The sequence below is a fragment of the Moschus berezovskii genome, chromosome 7, assembly GCF_049115385.1.
Source record: "Moschus berezovskii isolate FMDL1 chromosome 7, NW_MosBer_1.0, whole genome shotgun sequence".
Taxonomy (NCBI): Eukaryota; Metazoa; Chordata; class Mammalia; order Artiodactyla; family Moschidae; genus Moschus; species Moschus berezovskii.
In genome coordinates this window covers 67,706,677-67,731,882 of record NC_142466.1, presented here as the reverse complement: position 1 = coordinate 67,731,882, position 25,206 = coordinate 67,706,677, and the positions used below count along the sequence as shown (strand labels likewise).

The 25,206-nt window shown below is 48.9% G+C and overlaps 2 protein-coding genes across 5 annotated transcripts in view; both read right to left on the bottom strand.

Moving 5' to 3' along the window:
- Positions 1-1,900: 1,900 nt before the first annotated feature.
- GLIPR2 (GLI pathogenesis related 2) lies at positions 1,901-20,955 on the bottom strand. 2 transcript variants are annotated; one of them, XM_055427050.1, is made up of 5 exons: positions 20,805-20,946; positions 11,538-11,646; positions 11,084-11,187; positions 9,195-9,272; positions 1,901-2,515 (listed from the first exon to the last, which is right to left on the bottom strand). In XM_055427050.1, exons 1-5 carry the CDS (start codon positions 20,815-20,817, stop codon positions 2,355-2,357), a joined length of 465 nt encoding a protein of 154 aa, XP_055283025.1. In that variant the 5' UTR covers positions 20,818-20,946; the 3' UTR covers positions 1,901-2,354. The 2 variants fall into 2 exon arrangements, with proteins under 2 accessions (XP_055283025.1, XP_088694098.1); XM_088837972.1 differs by lacking the exons at positions 9,195-9,272; positions 11,084-11,187 and having other exon boundaries at positions 20,805-20,955.
- A 130-nt stretch (positions 20,956-21,085) lies between these two features.
- Positions 21,086-25,206, bottom strand: part of RECK (reversion inducing cysteine rich protein with kazal motifs) — a 97,129-nt gene continuing 93,008 nt past the window's right edge. For 2 of the 3 annotated variants that reach the window (XM_055427043.2, XM_055427047.2), the window contains 2 exons: positions 24,974-25,122; positions 21,086-21,472 (listed from right to left, as the gene is read on the bottom strand). The gene's annotated coding sequence lies outside the window, so the exon portion shown is untranslated. The remainder of the gene's footprint in view (positions 21,473-24,973; positions 25,123-25,206) is intronic. The other variant, XM_055427045.2, reaches the window with a different exon arrangement.

Genomic DNA, 25,206 nt, shown 5'->3' with positions numbered 1-25,206 from the left:
GCCTACTTAGCCAGCCAGCTTTGTTATCTGGCTTATCTTCAGCTTAGAAAGCTCCCCTGGTCAGCTTGTTCCTTACTCCAGCCAACTGAAGAAACAGACTCCAACCTAAAGGGGCTGGCTGCCTGCCAGGGTCCATCAGCTGGTTAGGTATATGTGTGTATTGGGTAGAGTATGTCCCTAGGAGTTACGGGATGTTCAATGACTGGTCATTGAGTTTGTCTTGTTCGTGGTAGCTGCCTAGGTATGGCCAAGGCCCTCAGCTTCTTGCACAGGTCAGCATTTTCTGTTGCTGGAAACTCCCTGGAGGGCAGGGGTTGAGGGGGCCTCTATCTAATATTCTATCCTTCTGGGGACCATCAATTAATATATCAATTTGTTGGGAAGCCCTGAAGAAAATGAAGGGTATGTTTTAAACAAAGATTTGGCCTGGAACTGGAAAGGACAAGAACAGTCTTCCTGTCTTTCTACCTCTAAAACTGGCTTTCTCACTCCCATATATTTCCAACTCATAACTGGGCTTACACATAGTTTTGACTTGCCATGGTCTTAATTCAAACTCATGGCATCCTTATTTTTTCAGTTCCACTGGTCAATTCTCTCTGTATTTCTTAGCTCAAATTCCTGGTCCATGGCCAGGCTAGGGATTGGCTGCCATGAATCACATGTCCACTCTAGTCCTGTCAGCTATGTGACGGTAGATCACGTGATTCAAAACAAGTCTATAGGGGAGGTGTTGGCGGTATTTAGAATCTTGAGTTACCTAAGATGGGAACTCAGAGTTATTGATTACCTTAGTTACTAGTTAAGAGGCAGGCACGAGTGACTTCCCTGGTGGTGCAGAGGTTAAGACTTCACCTTCCAATGCAGGGGATGCAGGTTTGATCCCTGGTCAGGGAACTAACATCCCATATGCCTTGGGGCCAAAAACATAAAACAAAAAACCCAGAAGCAATATTGTAACAAACTTGATAAAAGATTTTAAAAATGGTTCATACCAAAGAAAACCTTAAGAATCAGGCATGAATCACATGGGCGTAAGATATTACGCTAAGGAAGATTTTATTGCTGTCCCTGGGTGAGATGAAGGGCACAGCAGAAGCCTGTGCTCACAACAGAGACCTTCAGGAAGCACATCTCAAAGACTGGCCCGCACAGACTCCGGCCCTGCTGTCTCACTACCTGGAGCTGCCATGGTTTCAGGGACACACAGCTTGGCCCTTCCCACCTGGACCATATGGAGTCCTGATCTTAGAGGCCTTTGTATAGTTTGAGGCAAAATGCAGAACTAAGTTAGCGCCTCTAAGCCCCTGCATGGGATATCTCTTTGGAACACTTGGGCCTGTGACACATTCCTGGAGGGAGCAGCAGCACAGCTGCAGTCACAGCTGCCAGGAACAGGCTGGGGCTCCCACCCTGTGTGGGGGGAGGCCACAGGCCGGAGGGCTTCCTCTGGGGACTCTGAGTGAGCTCACCCTCACCCCCGTGCTCACTGACTTCACCATCCAAGGCTGCTTGGCCAAGAGCCCAGGCAGAGTGAGGGGCTTTTTCCCAGAACAGGCCCCGGGCCACCAGGCAGAGTGGGGGATGGGTGAGTTGCAGGCCTAGCCCTGCTCCCTAGAAACCAAGGTGGTGGTGGAGGGGCAGCATAGTGAGCTCTGAAATGCCAGAGGATCTTTAGAAAAAGAGGGTGGGCCAAGGGTGGTGGAAGATAGAAAAATGCAAGGAAGTCAAGCTTTTTTCTCCATTTGTTCTTTGGCAATCCCACTAGAGAATTCCAGGAGGCGTGCAGATGACATCATGTCTTACAACTGAGAAATCTCAGTAATTCCGTGAAATGGAGTCCCTGCCTACCCTGTATTTCGGATGGAAACTGCTTTGTATTTACATGTTTAAAGCTGTATTTTTGTCACATTTAAATGAGGGTTTAATATTCTTAAATATCTACCAAAAGTAGATTACAATGCATGAAGGTCCCATAAGATGAACTTCACTTTCTCAGCATCACAAACAGTTGGAATACAGAAAGTCCAGGGATCAGGGATGGATATAAGTAAGAAGGTACAAAAAAAAGTTTGCTTTAAAAAATTTTTTAAAAGTTTTAAAATTGAATTTTTCCCCTCAAAGTCCAAATAGTTGCAGCCTAGGGAATCATCGAGATAAAGGCTTTGTATGCTCATTTCTTTGATGAGAATGATTTCATGCACAACTGTCTAACCAGTTGTGACTGGTTAGACTCAGCATCACACACACAAGCACACACACCCACAGGGACAGACACACAGCTGAGTTTTGTTGTTCTAGGCACTTCATATCCAAGTTCTTAAGTCTGCCACCTTCCCATTCCACTGGACAAGTTACTTCTTTGGAGGCAGGACATTTTCCTCAAAGAAGCCCTGGTTGACGACATTCCCTGCTGGGAAGTATCTGGCCACCACAAAAGAGGACCCGTCACTTGCAGACGCCTTCCCCACTCCCATCTTCTTTGTATTCTTCCATACCATGGCTGTGAAGTGTCCTGTAGGAACAGGCATGGGGAGAGGGAAATAGGCTAGTTAGCAAAGCCTGGAGAATGGTGTTTCAAGGGACTCTTGAATTCCTGCACCATCCTGCCATGCGGGGGGAAGCTTTATCTTCAATTGCCAATCAGAAGAAGGAGACACAAGACACTGACTAATTTTCTAACACATTGGGTCCTCTCAATCAGCCAAATAGACCCTACTCATCTCACTATCCAATGCTCAAAAGTTTCATGGTCTCCTAGAGATTATGGCAAAGCCCAGTGACCGCAACAGTTCACCCTACCTGGCACCTACTTCCACCCCTCGCCCCAAACCACACTATCAAAGTCACCAACGATCTCTGTGTTCCTTCCCAATGGTCACTTGTCCTCATCTTACTTGACATCTCAGGAACATTAATAGAATAGATTCCTGCCCCTTTCAAAGGACTCTCCTCTTTTGCTTTCCTCTCTTGGAATTCACCCCACATCACTCTCTTCCTCTTCCATCTCACTTGTGAATATTGGAGGACCTGCATTTCCCAATGTTTAATCTTGGGCTCTCTTTTCCTGTTGCCCTCTTCAGACAATTTCATCTTTCCTTGGCTCCCAAATATCTTTGTCCAGCCCAAATCTCTCCTCTGTGTTCCAAACACAACTACTTACTTCCCATTTCCACTGGGATGACTCACAGGCATCTCAAATGTAACCTACCCAAACCTCACTCTTGATTTTGGTCTCTCCCATTTCCATGACCAGTACCTCTGTGCACACAATCCTCAGGGTTGCTCTGCATTCCTCCTTCACCTTCATTTCCCCAGAAACCCTCATTCTATCCTGAAGAATCTAACTTCAAAATACATCTCTAGTCCTTTCATTCCCAAAACCATGGTCTCAAGCATGAACTTTTCTCACTTGGATCACTGCAATAGCCTTCGCCTGACTCTCCAGCATCCACCCTTGCTTCCTCAATTTTCTTTCCATCGATGTAGCCAGAGTGATCATTTTGAGACACAGATCATATCTGTTTACTTCTCTACTTAAAAATCCTTCCATTGCTTCTAGTTGCACCTAAAATGAAAGTGAATGCTTTGGTCCAGTGGCCTCCTTTCCATCTCTTGAACACATCCGGTTATTTCTTACTATGGAGCCCTTGCATGCACTGGCCACTGTATGCAATGCTCGTCTGATGACCAGTGTTTTCTTGTCCCTTAGGTCTTGGCCCAGATGTCACTTGTTCAGAGAGGCCTTTCACAATCACTTTTATTTCCTGAACACCTCCCTCTCAAGATGGCCTTACTGTACTGTTTCCCCCCTCACTGCATTCTTAGCATTTGCAGTGATATATTTGTTTGATTACTTGCTAAGCACTTGGCCCCTTCACTAGGCTATGAGCCCCATATGGGCAGGAACCAAACTGATTTATTTATCAAAGTATGTGCAGTACCTGGCACAGCCTGACACATGGACGGTGAAATAAAACTGGAATGAATGAATGAATGAAAGGCATATGGAAGAACCAACTTGGACTAAGTTCTGCTGTCACTAGAAGCGCAGGCCTTGTACGTTTTGAGCTCTTTGAGACCCATACAAGTTAGAGCCTCCTTCAGTTCCCTCTGCTCTGAGCCACATAGCTAAGTTCCTTCTCAAGCTACTGCTGGCCCCTCCAGTCACTTCTGTGGCTGCTGAAGCTTCCCAGCATCATTCTCCCACTGCTCAGGCTGCCTGCCCAGCACTCACTGGTCTTTTCCAGCTGCTAACATAGCTTAGCTTCTAACTCTGCTCTTGTTTTGGGGTCAAAGAACTGATGCTGTAACGTACTCTTTGCTCAATGACCATAAATTCTCATCTCCTGGGAGCAGAGATCAGGAGTTCATCCTTTCCACCTTTACTGCTGAAGATTCAGAGAGATCCTTTGACAGGTCAGTGGGATATTTACTTCCATGTCACCGTATGGCATTCATTTTCTAAAAACAACCCTGAAGAGATTATGTTTCCTCTTTGAGAGCAGGAACCATATTTGTCTTCTTGACCAGTGGGCTTGGTACACAGTAGATGCTTAATATCTGATGAAGAAAGGAAGAGACAGAAGGAAGGAAGGAAGGAGGAAAATTGTGATCAGAGTAGCTAAACTTCCCACTGGGTGGTTAAGAAAGAGGGTAACCACTTTATACTCATTAAGATGGATATTATTATTTTTTAAAATAACATGTTATTTGTTGATGGGGATGATGGGGAGAAATTGGAACCTTTTTGCTTTGCTGATGAGAAGGTAAAATGGTGCAGCCACTGTGGGAGACAGTATGGCAGTTCCTAAAATAATTAAACATAGAATTACCATATGATCCGGTAATTCCACTTCTAGGCATACACCCAAAAGAACAAAAAGCAGGGATTCAAATGTTTGTACACCAATGTTCATATTATTCATAATAGCTAAAAGGGGGAAAGAAAACAACTGCCCATGGATAAACAAAATGTTGTTATATAAGTAGAATAGTCAAATTCGTGGAGAAAAGTAGAATAGTTGTTACCAAGGCTTGGGCAGGGGGTGGTAGGAAGGGATAGGTGTTATTGTTTAATGGGTTCAGAGTTTCAATCTGGAACGAAGACAATGTTCAGGAGATGGATGGTGGTGACAACTGCACAGCAATATGCGTGTACTTAATCCCAGTGAACTGTATGCTTAAAAATGGTTACAATGGGGCTTCCCTGGTGGCTCAGTGGTAAAGAATCCGCTTGCCAATGCAGGAGACGTGGGTTTGATCCCTGGTCAGGAAAGATCCCACATGCCTTGGAGCAACTAAGCCTGTGTACCACAACTGTTGAGCCTGCGCTCCACAAGAGAAGCCACTGTCCTGAGAAGCCAGCGCATCACCGCTGGAGAGCAGACCCCGCTCACTGCAACCAGAGAAAAGCCCTGCAGCACGGAAGACACAGCACCGCCACAAACCAAATAAATACAACTTTAAAAAAGTATAAAAAATGGTTAAAATGGTAAATTTATGTTAAGTGTATTTCACCACAAATGAAAGAAAGGAAGGAAGGAGATAGGGCTGGTATCCACACTCCTCCCTTTAGGGAGGAGACAGTTTCCCATTGTGTCTTGCATTTGGTAAGGACTAAATAAACATTCATTGATCAAACTGTTTTTCTCCTATAGATGAACTCTATAATTTAAAAAAATGTATTTATTATTTTTATTTGGCTTCACTGGGTCTTAGTTGAAACATGTGGGATCCAGTTCCCTGACCAGGGAACCTGGGTCCTTTGCATTGGGAGCTCAGAATCTTAGCCCCTGGACCAGCAGGGAAGTCCCCATTTTTATAATTTTAAAATTTAGGCATTATTTCTTTGTCTACATCTCTAAAAGATTTGTGATTACTAAATTCTTTATGAAAACAACCAAACATAAACACTAACCTGCAGGGCTGGTGTGATATAATCAAAGCAACAATTAAAAGGAAACAAACATTAACTACAGTTATGCATCCTGACCATTTACCCTTAAGCTCATGTTAACTGTTGCTCAACACACCCTGAGTCTCACCTCAGAAAAGAGGAAGCACTATTTTCCAATTCATCCTTGGTCCTTAAACTTTTAATCACATTTCTTTCATCTCCAGCTCTTCAGCAGCTCTGCCAGGTGTCACTGCTTCTATGGACTGTCTTTTCATTGAGGCTCACACCCTCTTGCCCAGAAGCCTTTTCTCCAAGAGACCACATGCTTTGGCCACTGACCTACCCACTGTCTCCATCACCCAGACAAGGAAGAGCTGCCATTTATCCACTGGTTGCCAAGAAAATGATTACAGACGCAACATGCACACCACCAGTATGAATGTCCGTGGAAGCCTTTTCCAAACAGATAAAACTAAGTCATCTTTCCTCTGACTGGAGAGGTCTCAGTCTGCACACAGATAATTAAGTCTGGGTATTTAGAGATGAATTAGAGGACACAACTTCCTTAGCAACGATCAGATACACACTGGTTTCTAACCCTAAATTACTAACAGCTTCCTTCTTTTTCTTTTTTTTTCCTAAAAGGATCACATCCTCTTTCCTGCTATGGACCCAAACTTTCCAGAATATACATTTGAAAAACACATTAAATAAGTTACAGTATATCCTTGCAAGAGAATAAAGAGAAAGCTCTTTCCCGATTGATATGATACAATCTCTGTCAACCTGCTGTGTGAAGAAAGCAAGTGTGAAAGAGATCATCCACCCGACACCAGAGTATAAAAAAAGGAAAAACCACAAATGTTGGTTCAAATGACTCTAAAGGATACAGATAAACTGGTATTACTGGTTGGGAGGCAAAGTGCTAGAAGTCAGGGATGGAAGGAAGACTTTCCACCTTATACAGCTTGCAAATCTCATGTCATATAAATGTATTACTTATTCAGAATAAGTCAAGAAGCCTGTGCATTAAAAAAAAAAAAAACAAAATAAAGGAACTGCAAGAAGCTATTTCTGTCTACTCAGCAGAAACAGAATTGTGTCCTTCATCACAAGACTTTGACCTGGGTAGGGGTGGGGTGGGGTCAGGGATATTTTGAAGGCTCTTCCACCTACAACATGGGCCCAGGTCAGGGACTTCCTGAACCATGATGCAGTGAGAAGCAGCTCTACAAAGGGGGGACAGGCCTGAGCATCTTTAAGAGTCTCACAAAACCCCTGCTTCTATCACCACCCAAAGCTGTGCTTCTGTCCAAGGGTCAGGCTCTGTGTGACCCTAGGCATTGCCCACTGGTGCCTGGGATGGAGTAGGGGCTGTTGGATCTAGGCTTTTCCTCTTGAGGGGTGGGAGATGTAGGATAACAGACAAGACAGAGGGTCAGTGATCATGGAAAGTTGAGACCAGTCCCCAGCTCTGACACTTGAGAGATTTCTACCTTGGAGCAGGGACCATGGAAAAAGTATCAGATTGAAAATAGAAGATAAAGAGAAGTCTTTTCCTCTTTCTGGGCCTCAGCTTCCTCCTCTGAAAAATGGGTGGAATAAAGCCCCACCTCCAAAAGGTATTGCAGGTTACGTGGCCGTGGAGGTGGAGACGCTTTTTACTATCAAGTGGTGTGTACACACGAGCAACACCAATAACCTGCTCTGACACATGTGTGATTGCTCATGAATCTTGCTCACAGGATGAAATAAAACATCTTCTGGACATTGATCTTTATGAAAAGAAGACCAAGTTCTGCCTACACATCGTTAATCACTGGTAGGAGGTTGTCATTGTTCCTGCTTCACCTCTCAAATCTAATTACCACAGAACCAGCAGTTCTCTCCCAGGGCCTGGCTGCAGCCTCCTGGTCCTGCCCCGCAGGACTGAGAGGAAACACCTCGGTTCAGATGCTGCTACCTCTACCCACACGATTGCAAGAACCCCTGCCCCAAAGGGTGAGCGCAAACCATAGGAAATGGTGACTGGCTCTGAGAACATGTCACTTCCTGCCTCTGAAGAGTCCTCCAGAGGGTGGGAGGCTATAAGTGTCTCCACCCATGGGTGGGATGGGGTGGGGTAGAGGAATAGCGGGACGGACAGAGAATCCTCTATTCAGTTCCTCTGGTGCCTTCTGGTCAGAGGAACTCCCAGCTCCTTCGAAACCATCCTGGGCCCTGGGTGGACATGAGTCAGTTCTGAGGAAAGACGAGCCTGGTGAGGCCTGTGAGGGGCAGGGGGAACCCAGAGCGGCTGCCCAGGGCTTTGGTAGGCTAACCATTCACTGCTTACATGGGAGGTCCATGGGAAAGTCTGGATGGTCCCATGGCCGGCTCCTTGCATCTAAATTCTGGCTCTCAGAACATCCCATAGAGGCTACCACCTTGTGCCTCTCCCTTGGGGACAGGGAAGGACAGGGCGCTGACCCAAGTTCATGCAACTCATAGTGCCAGAGCTGAGACTAGATCCAAAAATTTCTGCATTCCAAGATCACCTGAACCACAAACTAGTGTGTAAAGGAGAAGAGAGAATACTTGGGAGGTTGTGAGGAGGGGGTACAGGGAGGTGGGGAGGGAGGAGGGATGGAGGGTGTTAAGACCATGGCAAGAGTCAGTGGCTCAGGAGTTTTCCTGATGGCCCCAGGAAGCCACTGGCAGTTTAATCAGAAGAGCAGCATGGACAGAGAAGGTCTTAGAATACTCTGGCTCCTGGAGAGCAGGCCCAGAAGTAGGATGACAGATGACAAGTGCTGAGGTACCACTCCTGAAAAGACACACTCAGCAGCTTTTACAGTCCCCAGCCTCTGCATGCCACACTCCAGTCATCTGAAGAGTGCCAAGTTGCTGGGGCAGGGACCAGCAGCTTGGGTACTCTTGGATGGAGGGTGTGTGTGTGGGTGTGTGTGTGGGGCAGGAACCAGCAGCTTGGGTACTCTAGGATGGAGGGTGTGTATGTGTGTGTGTACTCTTGGATGGAGGGGGTGTGTGTGTTTGTGTGTGTACTCTTAGATGGAGGGTGTGTGTATACTCTTGGATGGAGGGTGTGTGTGTGTGTGTGTGTGTGTGTGGGTACTCTTGGATGGAGGGTGTATGTGTGTGTCTGTTTGAAGAGGTGGGGATGGTTTTGCCCTCCAGGCAAAGTCAAACCAGAGAAATAAGGAAGTAAACAGAAGCAAAGTGATTGATTTTCAGGGGGTTAGTTCCTCTGAAGTCAGACCCAGACTGCAACCCCACCTGTGTCCACATCACTCACCTGTCCCAGAGGTGAAGCCAGGCTGCTGAAAGTTGTAGTTCTTGATCTCACTGTACCATCTATCAGCCACTTCCTTTCCTGTAAGGAAAAGACACTGCTGACAACTCAGCAGCAAAATTAACCGACTCCCTATTCCTTCCATCTCCCATTAGCTCCAAAGCACCCATCCCTCAGTTAGATATTTCATGAAGCACCAACAGGCTGACATGGGGACTCTTGCCTATGAGCACATCCAGGCTGAAGGGAGGGCCTTCCTGGGGGTTGGGAAGAGCCCTGACCTGAGGTCAGGGGGCCTGCGTCTGTGTCCCTGCCCTGCCACTAATTCGCTGTGCAATCCTGGGCAAGGCCTGCCCAGTTCTGGGCCTCTTTACAACAGGGCTGAATGCAACATACTCCAAGGACGTCTAATAATGTTGTGAGCTTTCTGGAGACTGTGCCCTCATCCCACCGCAACTCTTGCTCCTGAAACATCCACAGGAGGAAGTGTAATTGGGCTGGTGGGTCAGGGTCTCTGCTGCAGGCAGAAGGGCCCACTCCTGGAGCATTCACTGGTCACAGCATTCCTCTGGGAGCAGCTAGGACCAGAGGGCCAGTGGGCTAGGAGCCTTGGGCCTCAGGGCAGTAAGTCTTGAACTTTAACAAGTGCACGAATCACCTGGGGCTCTTGTAAAATGCAGCTTCTGACTCTGGCAGATCTAGGTGGAGCCTTGAGTCTGCATTGCTAACACATTTCCAGGTGCTGTGGCTGATCCATGGACCACACCTGGAGTGGCAGGGCCTCTGAGAGCAGTGGGAAGCTTTTCAAAATTACTGATGCCTGATACTGATTGTATCAGTGTCTCTGGAGAAGAGATCGGGCACTATACTTTTTAAAAGCACCACAGAAGATCCCAGGGTGCAGCCAGGGTGGAGAACTGCTGCCCTAGAAACCACCCACCCAACCCCTTTCTGTAGGATGGGGACACTGGGGCCAGGGAGGGTAGCAGACTTGCTTAAGGCTCCACCGGGAGCCATCGTGAGGCTGGGAAGGAGCCTCATCTCCTGCTGGCTCTTTCCTGCCCCCCTCCCTTCTCCCCATCAAGGCCCTCAGCCTGAGCCTGGGGAGGGTCTGTGGGCCTCGGGCTCCACCTTCCTCAGGGGCAGGCCCACGCTTCTTGTGGAGAACTCTGCCTGGAAACAGAGGATGTCCAGGGCCTCCCTGGGGAACCCCCAGGAATGTGAGGCCAGGGAGGGAACAGTCATTGTCCTGCAGGGGAGGGAGGCGGTCAGAGCACGAGGTGGCTCTCTCCAGCATTTTTCCTAAAAAGCCACTCCAGCCCTGTCAGAGCCAGGAAGCTCCACAATGTTTGGTCAGTGTGGTGGGATCACCATCCAGGCTGTGACCTTGGGTAAGGAATTGCCTTTCCCATTAATATTATTTTGTCCAACATGGAAAAAAGCTCTATTGCACTCTTCTCATGGAAACAGTTAATACACAAGCACTGAAAAGACTTTTAGAAGAACGTGAGGAAAGTAAAATTCCTCTGTAACTGGGGATGCTGCAGTACCCACAGGGTCAGGCTGAGACACAGAAACGGTCTTCCCCCCGCCCCCACTCTCAGCTGGGAGTTCCTCTGAAGGGGGTGTGGGGGCGGGCAGTCTGACTCATCTCTGTGTCCCTGGCACCCAGCACAGGCCTGGCCCTGAGCTGGCCACTGGAGCCCTTGTGGTGAACTGCAGTCAGCCCCTGGGGGCAGACAGAGAGCTCGGGGTTCTTTTCCCTTTCTGGGCAGGTAGCTGCATCATGGTGTCGTGGTGACACTATGAGGGCGCTGGGGCCAGGAGGAGCCTGAATACTGGATGTCCCAGGCCTGCCTAAGGGAGTGGGTGGGAGCTGAGGAATGACCCACCTGTCTGATCGTAGGATGCCCATGCCAGGTTCTCTCCACATTGGCCACGACTGGACTCTGGGCTGTGCTTGAGGATCCTCGTGCTGGCCAGGGCCTCTGAATACCTGCAGGAGTCCACGGTGCTTCCTTAGAGTGTGTACAGCCTGGGGAAGCCTCAAAAGCAGGAACCCTAACCTAGTGTGGCTGAGCTTCTGTCCCTGCCCTGGGCTCGTGGAGGCAATCAGGAGCATCACACCTGCATCGCTTCTAAGCCCCCTACTCCAGTTCCACTTTACAGAGGAGCAAACTAAGGCTCAGAGGAACAATGGGACCTGCCTAGGTAAATGGCAGAGGGGCTATTCAAGCATGGCTGTGTTTGCCCCCCAAGCCCACATCTCTCCTGCATCCTAGAGCCCATTCATGACTGCAGCAGCGGCAGCACCATGAAGGGCCTTGGGCACTGGGGGGCACTCACTGCTGAGCCTCCCGGTTGAGCTTCTTGCAGAGCTTCAGTGGGGGGACACCATGCTGCTTCCGGTACTCATTGTGGGCCTTCAGGACCTCGTCGTTAAATTGCTTGGAGGCTGCAATGAGTTCAAGATGGAGACCATCTCAGTGAAGAGAAAAGAGCCACGGGAAGCAGGAAAGTACCCTGCAGGCTTCAGAGCATGGCCCAACTCAAACCTGAGGCCACGAAGTAGGAAAGTACCCTTCAGGCTTCAGAGCATGACCCAACTCAAACCTGAGGCCACGGGAAGCAGGAAAGTACCCTGCAGGCTTCAGAGCATGGCCCAACTCAAACCTGAGGCCGCACGACCAGGCTTGCTGCCCCAATCTCTGCGCGCCAACACCCCCAGGACTACGTAGGGCCCCATGGGGCATGTAAGGAATCTGGGTCTTTATTCATGGCAGTGGGAAGTGACTGACTGGGGGAAGTGGGGTGAGCCAAGGAGACCTCTGTTTCTGGAAGACCCTGAGGGCTGCTGAGGGGAGGATGGGCTGGAGGCGCAGAGCAGATGGAGAGGGAGTGCTGGACAGGGAAGAGCAGGACATCTGAAAGTGTGTGAAGAAGACTGGATATCTCAGATGGGACCTATGGTGCATGCTACGGGAGGACTGGGAAGGGCTGGAGATGGGAGCTCAGAGAGAATAGGCCTGGCTGGCGTGCAGGGGTACCTGCACTGCCCCAAGACAGAGGGACGGATGGAGAGAGGAGGACCGACCAGGGCAGGACAGCATCAGGAGGTGGAGAGAGGGGAAAGTGTGGGAAAGAATGCTGTGGTGGGGGGTGTGATCAGCTGGCCTCAGCAGGTGAAGGAAGGTGTGCCCAACTGGGTCACAACCTCAGAAGGGACAAAGCCAAGGGGGCTGGCACTGGGAGAGGAGAAGGTAGGCCAGGTCAGTAGTGGACAGAGGTCATATCATTTCGAGTTTGAAATGGAACTTCATCTATCCCACATCATCCATGTCTCCATCACTCATCCATCCACCTATTGATTCACAATGTAAGCAGCAGCATCCAACCACCCATCTATCATCCATCCAACACCAACTCATCTATCTCTTCATCTGCTCTCCAAGTATGTCCTCTGTGCCAAGTCCCATACCATATGCCAGGGGTTCGGACAAGTTAGCTATGTCCTTCCCTGAAAGAGCGCACACCCAGAAGGCAGAGAGTCTTAAAAACAACAGCCAGCAATGTGGCAGGGTCAAGGTTCAGGTGACCACAGTTCAAGAGGAACTTGGAGAAAAGCAGCCTAACATGGTCTGGGGGATCAGGAAGGTGACCCCTGATTTGAGGCCCCACAGATGTATGAACAGGAGCTGCCCAGGTTAAGACTCTGAAGGTGCTGACCTCAGCCTTAGGAATCTGGGAGGACACCCTGCCATCACCATGGAAATGGTTGAGTTATGTGTGAGGGCCACAGGGGGTCCACACAACTGAGCTAGTCCCCTCTGGCAGGAGCCTGTCCCTGAAGCCTGCTGTGGGCAGAGGGTATAAACCAGAGGATGAGAGAAGCAGCCCTCCATCCACTGGCCGGAGTCACCGTCACCAGTCACCATTCTCCTCCTCTGCGGGCTTTTCCCCCAGAGGCCATGGAGATGAACCAGCAGGGGTCCTCTTCCCCTCCCTCAGCCAGATGCCTCAGGTCTCCTGGGCCTTCAGATTGAATCCCACTGGGTTGCTAGGGGACTTGAGGGAAGAAGACCCAGGGCTTGCCCTCTGGAGCTTTGGGCTAGACACTGACCAGGAGAGGGGGGAAACTGCAGGCCATGCCAGTGGCGGCCGAGTGGTCACAACCTCCAACACTCTGGGGACTGGTGGGGCAGTCTGGTGGGGTCCAGTCACAGTAATGGGGAGTGGGACAGGGATGGGAAAGGGGCGTCAAACGCCAGGATCTGGGAGGTCTGGATTGACAGGCAGAAATGGGGAGATGTTGTGACAAAGGCATGGAGGTGAAAACCGTGGCCATGGTAACAGGTCACAAGGCAGAGGGTGGAGCTACCAGCTGAAGTCCTCAGGCCTCTGTGGCCGAGAGGCCCACCGAGAGGGAAGGTGCTATTGAATGAGTACAGAGTTTCAGATCTGCAAGATGAAAAAGTCCTGGAGATCTGCTTTACAACACTGTGAACACACTTTACTAAAAAGTGGTTAAGATGGTGAATTCTATGTCATGCGATTTTTACCAGAATTAAAAAAAAAAAAGATTTTGGGGGACTTCCCTAGTGCTCCAGTGGCTAAGACTTGGCACTCCCAATGTGCAGTGGTCAGGGAACTAGAACCCACACGCCACGACTAAAGATCTCACGTGTCACAACCAAGACTCAGCACAGCCAAATAAATAAATATTAGAGAAAAAATTGGGGTTTCACATGTTACTGTGGGTAATGGAGTCACATAGGCTTTTAAAGAATATCTCAGGTGGAAGTGTCAGGAATCACAGCAACTCATGGGAACCACACTGGAGCCTCACTAACAGGACGCTAAGGAGTCATGAGGGTGGCGTGGTGGCCAGAAACCCATGGGCTCCTGGGGGATGTGCTGCTTGCCCAGCACAAGCCAGTGTCCAGCTTCAATTCTTCACCCAACCCAGCCCCCACCTTGCATTAGAGTCAGTGTCTGAAGGGTGTACAGAGGTGGTGATGAGGTGAAGAAGGGACTGGATATGTGGTCTCATAAGGGATGGTAGCAAGAACTGGAGAAGATCAGACTTTGGAAGATGCAGTACAGGGCCCTGCTGAATTCTGGGGCCCCACAGGGAAAAGTTGGGAACAGTGGGTGGAAAGGCAGGATGACAGATTTCAGCTCAGCCTGAGAAAGATCTCTGTCTCCATCAAAGTTTTCTGAAGACTGAAAGTGCTACCTCACATGGTAGTGAGCTCTCCAGCACTGGGGGCATACAAGCAGGTGATGCCTCTCAGAGGAATTCAGGCAATGGAGGCCCAGTCAGATGACTTTTAAGTCACTTCCAATCCTGAGGGTGAGGGTGAGCGGAGGCAAGATGACCGACTGACCCCGGACTTCCGGGAGTTCAGTGTGTGTGCACACGCAAGGGCGAGTGTGGGTATGCACAGAGTCGTGGAGGTCTCTATCTGAGTGACAGGCCTGGCTGGGCCCGTCCTAACATCCCTTCCCGCTCCTATGTCCAGGCAGGCCACAGTGGGACACCACGAAAGATGCATGGGACTGAGTGGCATGGGCAATGGTGACCACGGATGTATCAGGGAGGGCTCCCTGGAAGAGATGAGGAGGAGGCAAAGGTGCAGAAAGGGCCAGGATAGAAGGGGTCTGGTATAAATTGTGCTGTGAGAAAGAGGTGGAGTTAAGGGAAATGGGTGGGTCACTAGGGCAAAGCCAGTTTAAAGATAGCCCTGTGTGATACAATGGACCCTGGACTGCTCAGGCCCTGAAGTCTCCTTGGCAGAGAGGGACATATAAGGCTGCTAAAAACTAGGTCACTGCATTCCCAGAATGTGGGAAGTACTGAAACAAAAAGTGAAAGTTCCAGCACCAGGTTTCTAGGAAGGGGTCAGCAGGGCCACCTCTCTCCCTGCCACTGGCTGGAAAGCCTGAGGGCCCTATAACCACACCCCTGGCTGACGCAGGGGTTCCCTCCCACCACAGCAGCCAGTCCCAGCCCAGGTGGCTCCCCTGAGCAGAACCCAGACCCAGGGAGGCAAGATACCTCCCAGTGACCACACCCAGCAAGACACACCCACTTCTGTAGAAAGACCTGAGGAAAGATAATCATAAGAGGCATCAAAGGAGACCCACCCATCCCCTCATCAGGCAGGGAGAGACCTCAGAGCCACCCCACGAGGGGGGAGGGAGGGTTATGGCTTCATTTTGTGGGAGGGCAAAAGAGTATTCCCAGGTGGCTTAGCAGTAGAAAATAAAAAGTCCATGTGCCAATGCAGGAACCGCAGGAGACATGGGTTCAATCCCTGGGTTGGGAAGATCCCCTGGAGGAGGGCCTGGCAACCTGCTCCAGTATTCCTGCCTGGAGAATCCCATGGACAGAGAAGCCTGAAGAGTCAGATGTGACTGAGCATACACGTTCGCAAACTGAGGCTCAGAGAGGTCATACAGCCTCAGGGTACCAGCCTGGAATGAGGGAGGGCCTTCCTTCTGCTTGTTGGCCAACCATTTCTGGCTGCCAGGCCTGTGCATCATCTTTTCACCAACTTTGCTGGAGTTTTCACCATTGTACCCATTTTTTGGATGAGGAAACAGGCTCAAGAACATACTCTGCCCACATTCCCACAGATGGTCTAGGGGTAGGCCCAAGAGGAGGGGAACCCTGCTCTGAACCCCAGCCCACTTCAAGGGTCACCAGACAGAGGAAATCACTGAGAAAAGGGGGCCACCAGGCCCAGGAGGAGCATCAGTCCCAGTGAGGTTGACAGCTGCCTTCAAATCTTAGAGAAAAAGGAGGAAGAGGGAAGAGAAGAAAAGAGTTAACTAAGATTTCTCAAGAGCCTCCTCTGTGCTAAGCCCTTTGTAAGCCCTTTGTAGACAGACCTGCCCGAGTCGTCCTAGAGGAAAGCCAAGGGCTGTGGAGTAGAAGCTCCAGGGGGCACCAGTGGGACTTAAAGTCAGAGCTGCTGGAAGGGACTGCCGGACCTGGCTCCTGCAGCCAAGGGGAGGGGGCGGGCCAGGGCGCCTCTACTAGGTGGAAGTCAAAGGCATCTTGGGTAGGGCTGGACTAGGGGCTCTAAAAGGTCCTTAGGGCAGAGCTTCTAACTGTGGAATAAAGACTCTAAAGAGGTCCATGCCCCTCCTCCCTCACAACTGTTGGCTAAAACAGGCCCCTCCCTCAGCATGAGTCCTCTTCTGGCCTCCCAGAGCCCAGCTGACTCATTTCTCAGCCCTCTCCCAACTCCCCATCAAAGAGGCCCAGAACTGGCAGGGGCCAGAGCAGGAATTATGAACAGGCCCCTTCTGTCCCCTGGCAAGAGGCTAGAAAGCCTTTGGGGCAAAGCTGGTTTTGCTAGTTTATCAGGAAGAAAAGAATAAAAAGTTGATTAAAAAAAATAAAAGGAATGAGTTCCAGATGGGTAGTTTTTCAGCCTGGGTTCCAGGAAACTCAAGAGGCAAATCTCAGCTCTGCCTTTTATTAGCTGTGTGATCTTGGTAAAGTTGCTAAATCACTCTGTGCCTCATTTCTTCCATACACAAAATGGGGATAACAGTATCTACCTCACAGGGTTGTTGTGAGAATTACATAAATCAATCATTGTAAATGCTTTATATTAGATCTGGAACAAAGTGAATAAACTATAATTCAGCTAAATGTCACCTGTAAATCATTACTGTTGGGCAGAGACCCATTAGCCTCCTGGCTTTGTGGGGAACTCCCCTCCCTGATTTTAATGGGAGCAGGGCTGCTGGTATTTAACTTGGTCTTTGATGACCTTTTTCAGTACCTCTGCACTCAGGTACTTACTGAGTGAAAAAGTGAGCACAAGAACACATGAATGAGATTTTCATACCAGCACTGGGGAAGCCTGAGGACATGGTTCTTCTCATGACAAGGAAATTTTGGTCTCTGGGAGGACATGTGACTTGCCCGAGGTCACACGGTGAGTCCACACTGGAGTCAGATCCAAGAATGTCCCTCCCTTGCCCTGGATCTCACACACTTTCCACCTTACATCTTCCTGTCCCTAAGCAAGAATGACAAGGATGTCCCAGGGTATGCCTTAGGCGGCCCTGTGTGGGCGGATGATGGTCACGGAAGAACTGAAGGAGGCAGGGCAGGGAGAGCACTTGTTCACCAGCAGAGAGGCGGTTTCTCTTCAGTCCTGCCCGCCGCCACCCAGGCCTGCCTGCCAGCCCACTGCCCTGTTTCCTCATCTGTGTGAGAAGGAAGGATGACATCTGTGGTTTTCAAAATAGCTTCAAAGCAGGGGAACCCTTTTTTGAAACTTTCTTTAGAATCAACAGATGAAAACAGAACTGTGGGGATTAACCTGCTCATGCGGCCTTCCCCTGCAGAGGCGTGAAGGCCCTGCTCTGTAGAAAATTCCTGGGTAATTTGGTCCCTGGAGGTCTTTCTGCTTTGATGACCTCTGGGGCTGGGAGATGTGGATCGAGGGACAGTAAGATTCTTAGCAATAGAGAGTGTGTGGTTGTCCTTCAGAGCTGGAGTCCAGGCTGAGAAGCAGGGTGACAAATGATCAGTGTGGCAGACAGGTCAATACCCAGCTGGGAAGTCAGAGAACTGGGTGCAAATCTGTTTGTCCAGGGTGTGAGCTTGGGCAAAGTACTCAACCTCTGTAAATCCATTCAGGTGATAATAAGGGCCTCACAGGCTGTTAAAAGTTGATAACACATATGAAACACCCAGCTTCAAGCCTGGCACACAGTAGGAGCTGAATAATTGGCAATCGCTATTATTAGGGACCATATTAGAGGTTTCCACTGAGCCCCAGGCTGTTGCCTTTCTCTGCTCAGCTGCAAACTGAAGCCCAGCAGGAAGATGTGGACCAGGGGCTGGACCTAGGAGTCTCTGAACACTGGACTTCCAGAATTTAAGCTGTGTTGCTTATGAGACACTTTTTCAGCAATGCCCACTACCCCAGTAGCTCTGCTGTAAATCTGAGGTTAAAGATTAAAAAGAGATGGGCTCCTGTGCAATGATGAGGAAACTGAGGCCCAGAAGAGGCAAGCTCCTTACGAAGGTCTTTACAGAACCACAAAGAGCCTCTCTGTGGATGCACGTCTGTGATATTGCCTGTCCTTTGGGCACAGACAGTCTCAGGCTGGTGGTCTGTAATGTCAAGTTTGGGCCTGTGTAACCCAGAAAAATAATTTTCTCTTGGGGATTCTTAGGGGAGCCGGATACTATCCAGGGGGCTCAGAGTCTTTGGGGGAGATGAGGAGAATGCATGTGGCTAAGGGCCAGTATTCTGGAAGGTCCCCAAGTCTGTGGAGGTTAACGATGGGAAGGGGGCGGAAACTGCCCGAACTGGCTCTAACTTGCTTTCTGCCACCACCCTGGAGACTCCGCATCTCCAGTCCTAGAAGGTGTCATCACCTTCCTGCACCCAGACTCACACTGCTGACCTTTCCTTCTTATTCACAAGTTAGTCACCAAGTCTACTTGAGGCTGCCATCTTGAAAATCCATCCCCAACTCTCCAGTCCCTTAGATGTTTCTGTTATCTCTTGCTTGAGTAACTGCAAAAGTTTCTCCCTGACCCCTACCTCCACTCTCTCTCCATCTGATCCACTCTCCACCCTGGAACCATTCTAGTCCCGCAGCTTTTAGATCAATGCCTTTCAGTGGCCCCCCAGGTCTCATGGAGAAAGTCCAAAGTTCCAAGATACTCTGTCTGACCACCTCTTCCAAGAATCTTCACTGGATGCTTGGGAAAGAGATCCACCCCCCACCCCCACCCCACCACAAGCTCCCACTGCTCTTCACCTGCACCTGTCTTGTGGCGTGGAACACTTTCCACCTCTTGCTAGAGTGTAGTGCCTGTCTATCCCCCAACCAGCTTTCTGATGCATTTCATAATCCACTCGAACACTCCTAAGGGCAGGGGCCATGCCCTCTGCAGCACTAGGTCCACAGGTTGATACAGAGCTGACAGATGATGGAAGGGAAGAACAAGGGAGGGAAGGAAAGACGGAGAGAGGGAGGGAGGGATGAACAGAGAAAAATGGGCATTCAGCAGTTCTGGAAAACTGTTTCTTAGGAAAGAAGCTAGAAACAACTGATTAGAATGTAGCTTTAGATAATTTGTGAACTTTCTCCTAATCTGTAGAGAAAGGGACTAATTTCCCATAAGGATTTCAAAGGGACCTCTCACATCTGCCGTGCTCTCCCACACCCACCACTAGCCTGTTCTTGAACTGCATAATAGCTATGCTACCTTTCCAGACAGCAAAAGACCCTGGGGATGATACCGGCCATCTTCTTTGGATAAATGAGGAAACAGGCACAGAGAAGGAAAGGGCTTTGCTCAAGATCACACAGCAAGTGGTTAGCAGATCCAGGGCTGAAAGCCAGACCTGCCACTACAGATAAGGCAGGCTAGGCCCAATACCAGAGAAAGTCACTTACTCTAACATTGGTACCTCAGAAGTAGAGGACAGATTCAGGAAGAGACCCAACCTTAAACCATCTAAGGCTGACAACCTCAACTTTCCATGAAGTGGGGCTTTTGAACTCTGTTCAAAATCTGTTCATGCAAAAGCCTCCTGTGAGGCAAGAACTATACTGAGATATACATGGTTCCTGGCTGTCAGAAGTGAGGAGTTGGTGGGAAGCAGGTCTTTGGCTGGGTAGAGTCCCTACCTGATAGCTGGGAGGACTGCAAGGAAGAAGACGCCAGGTCAGGAATCGGGGTGCGGTACTAGTCTAGGTGTTGAGCCTAGAAGGATGGGGATGATTTTCAACTTCACTGAAGTGGGAGAGGCGAAGTGGTGGTGGTAGTGAACACTGGGAAGGGGAACCCAGGGGAAGGATCCAGTGCCATAGCTGAGTGCAGAGGCAAGAAAGGGGTGATGGCCAGCTCCCTGAGAGCCCCACGGTGGAGCTGAAGAGTGTGTACTTTTTCACCTGCAGACTATGGGATGGAAGTTGTTCGGGAATAACAAGAAGAGATCTGGGTTTTAGAAAGTTCACTGTGGCAGCCACCGTGGTGAGGATGGGCAGCGGACAGGTCAGAGAAGGGGGAAGCCATTGTGTGTACTCCTGTGTAGCCTGAGTCTGGCACGGGGTGGGAGGGGGGTGCTTAGAGAAGGCACAACGACAGAAGAAAAGGATGCTCAGAGCTGTCTTTCGCAGGGTTGGTCCGGGAAAGCTGCTTTGCATCAAGAGATGTTGTCACAGTTTTGTGGCTTTTTCTAACTCTAACCCTGTCCTGAAACAAAGCAAAAGCCACGCCTTGGCCGGACTCAGCGCTAATCCCATCAGCGCCTGGAAGCCCTCCCTGACGCAATCTCTGGCTCGCAGACAGGAGGACCCTCCCTCTGTGTCGCCTTCGCTCCCTCTCTCCCGGTGGCCCGACGGCCACCTCGGCTTCCTGGCTGCTCCGGAAACTGCCCGCTCTGTGAGCCCCTCCATCCCGCAGCCTGTGGTCCCACAGCGCGGCCGGAGCCGCGTCGCCCCGGCGGAGGTGGTTGACCCACTCCCCCTGGGGATTCAGCCAGCTTCGGGAAGAGTGACAGCGAGGACCTCGGAGCCCCGAGCCATCACCGCACCCCGGTACTGCTGGCCCGGCGGGCTCACCTGATTTGCCCATGGCAGGCTCGGCGCGCTGCTCCGCTCCCGCTGCGCTGCGCTCCCTCCCGGCCAGGCGCCGTTCAGAACCGAGGAGGAGGCCTGGCGGCTACAGCCCCTCCCCCGGTGCCGCCCGGCCCCCGCCTTATAAGGCAGTGGCAGCTGCAGGGGGAGTTGCCTGGGGCCATCCCGCCGACTGCCTGGAGGAGGCACCGCGCCCCGGCGCCGCGCGGGCCTCTCACTGACTTCGGAGAAATTTGCCCGCATGGCGCCGCTCAGAGCTCTCCAAGTGCGGATGGGAACCCAGGCTACTGGCCCCGAGCTGCCCCTCTCCGGAAACCGAATGGGGGTGAGGAGGGAAGCCCGGGCCTGCTACACAGTTCTTCGTAGATGCTCAGAGACTGATACGCTAAGGGGACCTCAGGGCTCATTGTCGGGGAGTGAGGGACGGTTTCGACCCGCGTCACCAGGGCTCGGTGCTCTCCCTGTAGCGGCCTGACCCCCACAAACCCCTAAGGCACCGGGCTCCGATGTACGTCTTGTCCTCTCCGCAGCACACACCCTCTGGTGCAGGTCTGGGTTGGAGCTGGGCACGTCCGACTTCCCTTCCCCGCGTGGCCGTCCCAGGGAGGCTTCTGCAGTCCCGCTCTGTCCCCTGTCCTCTTGTCCCTCGTTGCCTGTCAGAACAAGCCAAATCCTTCACCCCTGAAGTCTGGTGGCAGACCTGTCTCCTCAGCTCCCTAACTTCATCCCATGCTACAGTCAAATTAGACTTATGAGGTGGGGGGTTTGGGGCCCTCACTGAGTGGCTTGTAGATTCTTAGAGTCTTAGTTCCCAGACCAGGGATCAAACCCAGCCCACGGAAGGGTCCAGACCGCAGAGTCCCAACCACTGGACTGCCAGGGGATTCCTCAAACTAAAAAAACTAAGATCATGGCATCCGATCCTATTACTTCATGGCAAATTGATGGGGGAAAAGTGGAAATACTGGCAGATTTTATTTTCTTGGGCTCCAAAATCACTGTGGATGGTGACTGCAGTCATGAAATTAAAAGATGCTTGCTCCTTGGAAGAAAAGCTATGACAAACCTAGACAGCATATTAAAAAGCAGAGACATTATTTTATTGACAAATGTCTGTGTAGCCAAAGCTATGGTTTTTCTAGTAGTCATGTATGGATGTGAGAGTTGGACTATAAAGAAAGCTGAGCGCCGAAGAATTAATGCTTTTGAACTGTGCTGTTGGAGAAGACTCTTTGAGAGTCCCTTGGACTGCAAGGAGATCCAACCAGTCCATCCTAAAGGTGATCAATCCTGAGTGTTTGTTGGAAGGACTCATGTTGAAGCTGAACCTCCAATACTTTAGTCACCTGATGCAAAGAGCTGACTCATCTGAAAAGACCCTGATGTTGGGAAAGATTGAAGGCAGGAGAAGAAGGGGATGACAGGATGAGATTGTTGGATGGCATCAGCGACTCAATGGACATGGGTTTGGGTAAACTCCAGGAGTTGGTGATGGATAGGGAGGCCTGGCGTACTGCAGTCCACAGGGTCGCAAAGAGTTGGACACCATTGAGCGACTGAACTGAACTGAACTGGACAGCACGGAGATACAATCAGCCAATCCTAAAGGATATTAACCCTGAATATTCATTGGAAGGACTGATGCTGAAGTTGATATTCTAATACTTTGGCCACCTGATGCAAAGAGCTGACTCATTTGAAAAGACCCTGATGCTGGGAAAGATTGAGGGCAGGAGGAGAAGGGGATGACAGAGGATGAGATGGCTGAATGGCATCACTGGCTCAACGGACGTGAGTTTGCGCAAACTCCAGGAAGGACAGGAAAGCCTGGTGTGTTGTAGTCCATGGGGTGGCAAAGAGTCGGACATAACTTAGTGGCTGAACAACAACAGACTTTCTGATATTCCCCAAACATGTTCAGAGAGTCCTCACCTTCCTGCCTTCCTTTATATTTGATATTTATATTTGATAACATTATTTTCAAATTTCTATGGAACAAATACAAAGGTTGACCAAATATTAGGCCCTAAAGTAAACCACAATCAATTCCCAAAAGTAGAAACTATCCAGTTAAATTTTCTGAACACAATGTAATAAGACAAAAATTTAACAAAAGATTAACTGATAATTTTTGAAATGAAAAATGTCCCTCCCAGAGGACTGAAAGGTGAAGTCAAAACAAGTGTTCAGAAATGAATGGCAATTAAGAATACTTGGTTAAGGGCCTGGGGCATGGCCTTGAAGTCATGTGGCCCACGTCCATGTTCCAGCTCTCCTGCCCACTGACTGGGATTCTCATCCAGGTGCTTGAAATGACAGTAATACCTAACTCAGAGGTTTTGTTTTTTTTTTAATTAAATAAGATGATAACTAAAGCATACTTTGTGAAGTGAAAGTGAAAGTCACACAGTCGTGTCCGACTCTTTGTGACCCCATGGACTGTCCATGGAATTCTCTAGGCCAGAATACTGGAGTAGGTAGCCTTTCCCTTCTCCAGGGGATCTTCCCAACCGAGGGATTGAACCCAGGTCTCCTGCATTGCAGACAGATTCTTTACCAGCTAAGCCACAAGGGAAGCCCTACATCACTTATTTGTGTGTGGGTAATATTTCACAGTCACAATTTAGATATGTAAAAAGGTCACTGTATAGATCTCGTCCAAATTCCCCTGACGGTAGAAAACTTAAACTTGCAAATTGATGGAAACTGTCACATCTACTTTAGTCTCTTGGGGATAAACAGTCAAGCAATCCAGAATCTTTCCTGGTCCCTTGCTACACCTCTGGGTCAACTCTTCTAGACTCAAGATTCTTGGGCAGGAGCACCTGTTTGGCTGAACCGGGGTCACATGACTTCCCACAAGCGTTCAGAAAGAGAACAGAGGAATGTCTGCCCCCCCTTCAGCTTCCATAGTTAGATACAAGATCTTGTACACTCAAATAGATACTTCGCCACATGCTGAGCAGCCAGAACCCAGAAGATGTCTACCCTATCTTCCCTTCAACAAAAGGAAATTTTCTGTCCTAAATGTTGCCCCAGAATGTGCTGCACTCCATGATTCAGTCCTTCTTAGTGTCTAAAGTCTTATATTATTATAAATTCTTCATATAATGCTTTAAGCCCTTCAGCCTTTGGGTCTTGATCTGCAGTTCTGGGGAATAAAAAATTCATTGTAATAGTTTGATGGGTAGAGATCATGGCAGCTAGAAAAGTGGAGGAAAGTAGAACCTTGGCAGAAAGTCTCATTTTATTGAGTTATGCTTTCTTTAATACTGTTGGTAGAGAATATACAGGGGGTGGTACTTCCCTGTTGGTCCAGTGGTCAAGACTTTGACTTCCAATGCAAGGGGTATGGGTTCGATCCCTGGTTGGAGAGCTAGGACCTCCCATGCCTCGGGGTCAAAAAAGAAAACCCCCAAAACATAGGATAGAAACAATATTGTAACAAATTCAATAAAGATTTTAAAAATGGTTCATATAAAAAAAAATAAAAGATTAGAAAAAGGGAAATATATGGGATTGCCAGTTGTTTAAAAAGAAAAAATAAATAATGCTGGGCCAAAGGAGTTAGACAAGTTATAAAATATAAAGAATCATATAAAAATACTGAATTCTAATTAATGAATAAATGCTGAAGTGTTTAGGGGTGAAATATATTAATGTTTGCAACTTACTTTGAAATGCATAAAGTATAAGATGGATGGATGGATAGAAGAAGAGATGGTATAAATAGTGATAAAGCAATTAGCAAAATGTTCATTATAGAATCTGGACAGTGGTATATGGATTTTCACTTTCAAATTGTCTGCCAGTTTGAAATTTTCCATAATAAAGTGTTCAAATTAACTGAATAAAGAAATTATAGATAGAAAAGTAGCAGAAGTGAAAAAGTATATCCCAGAGCTGGAAGATATCAAATATAAATTTCTACAAAATCAAACCAATAAAAAAAAGTCTAAAAAGAGAAAATTCAAATATACTACATTAATAATAAAAAGAGGAGGTAACCTCTTTTTAGGAAAATAGTATCGACTCTCCACTAGTAGATTTTCTAGGGGAAATTTCCTAGGGGAAAAAAAATATTATTTAAGAAGAGAAAAAAATCAAAAGTGAACCAATATAGTCATTAAAAAAATGAAAATATGACTGCTTACCCAAATAAGAGCTGGGCCCAGATAAGCCTGTAGGTAAATTCTATCAAAGCTTTGAGAGACAGATGATTCTAGTACTATTTACATGTTCTAAAGCATAGAAAACCTTCCCCTCTCATTTAATGCAGCTAAAATGATCCTGATTCCACAACCTGAAAAATATAGCAAATACAAAAAAACATTATGAATATAAATATCAAGGTCCTAAATAAAATGTCAGAAAAGCTGAATCTAGA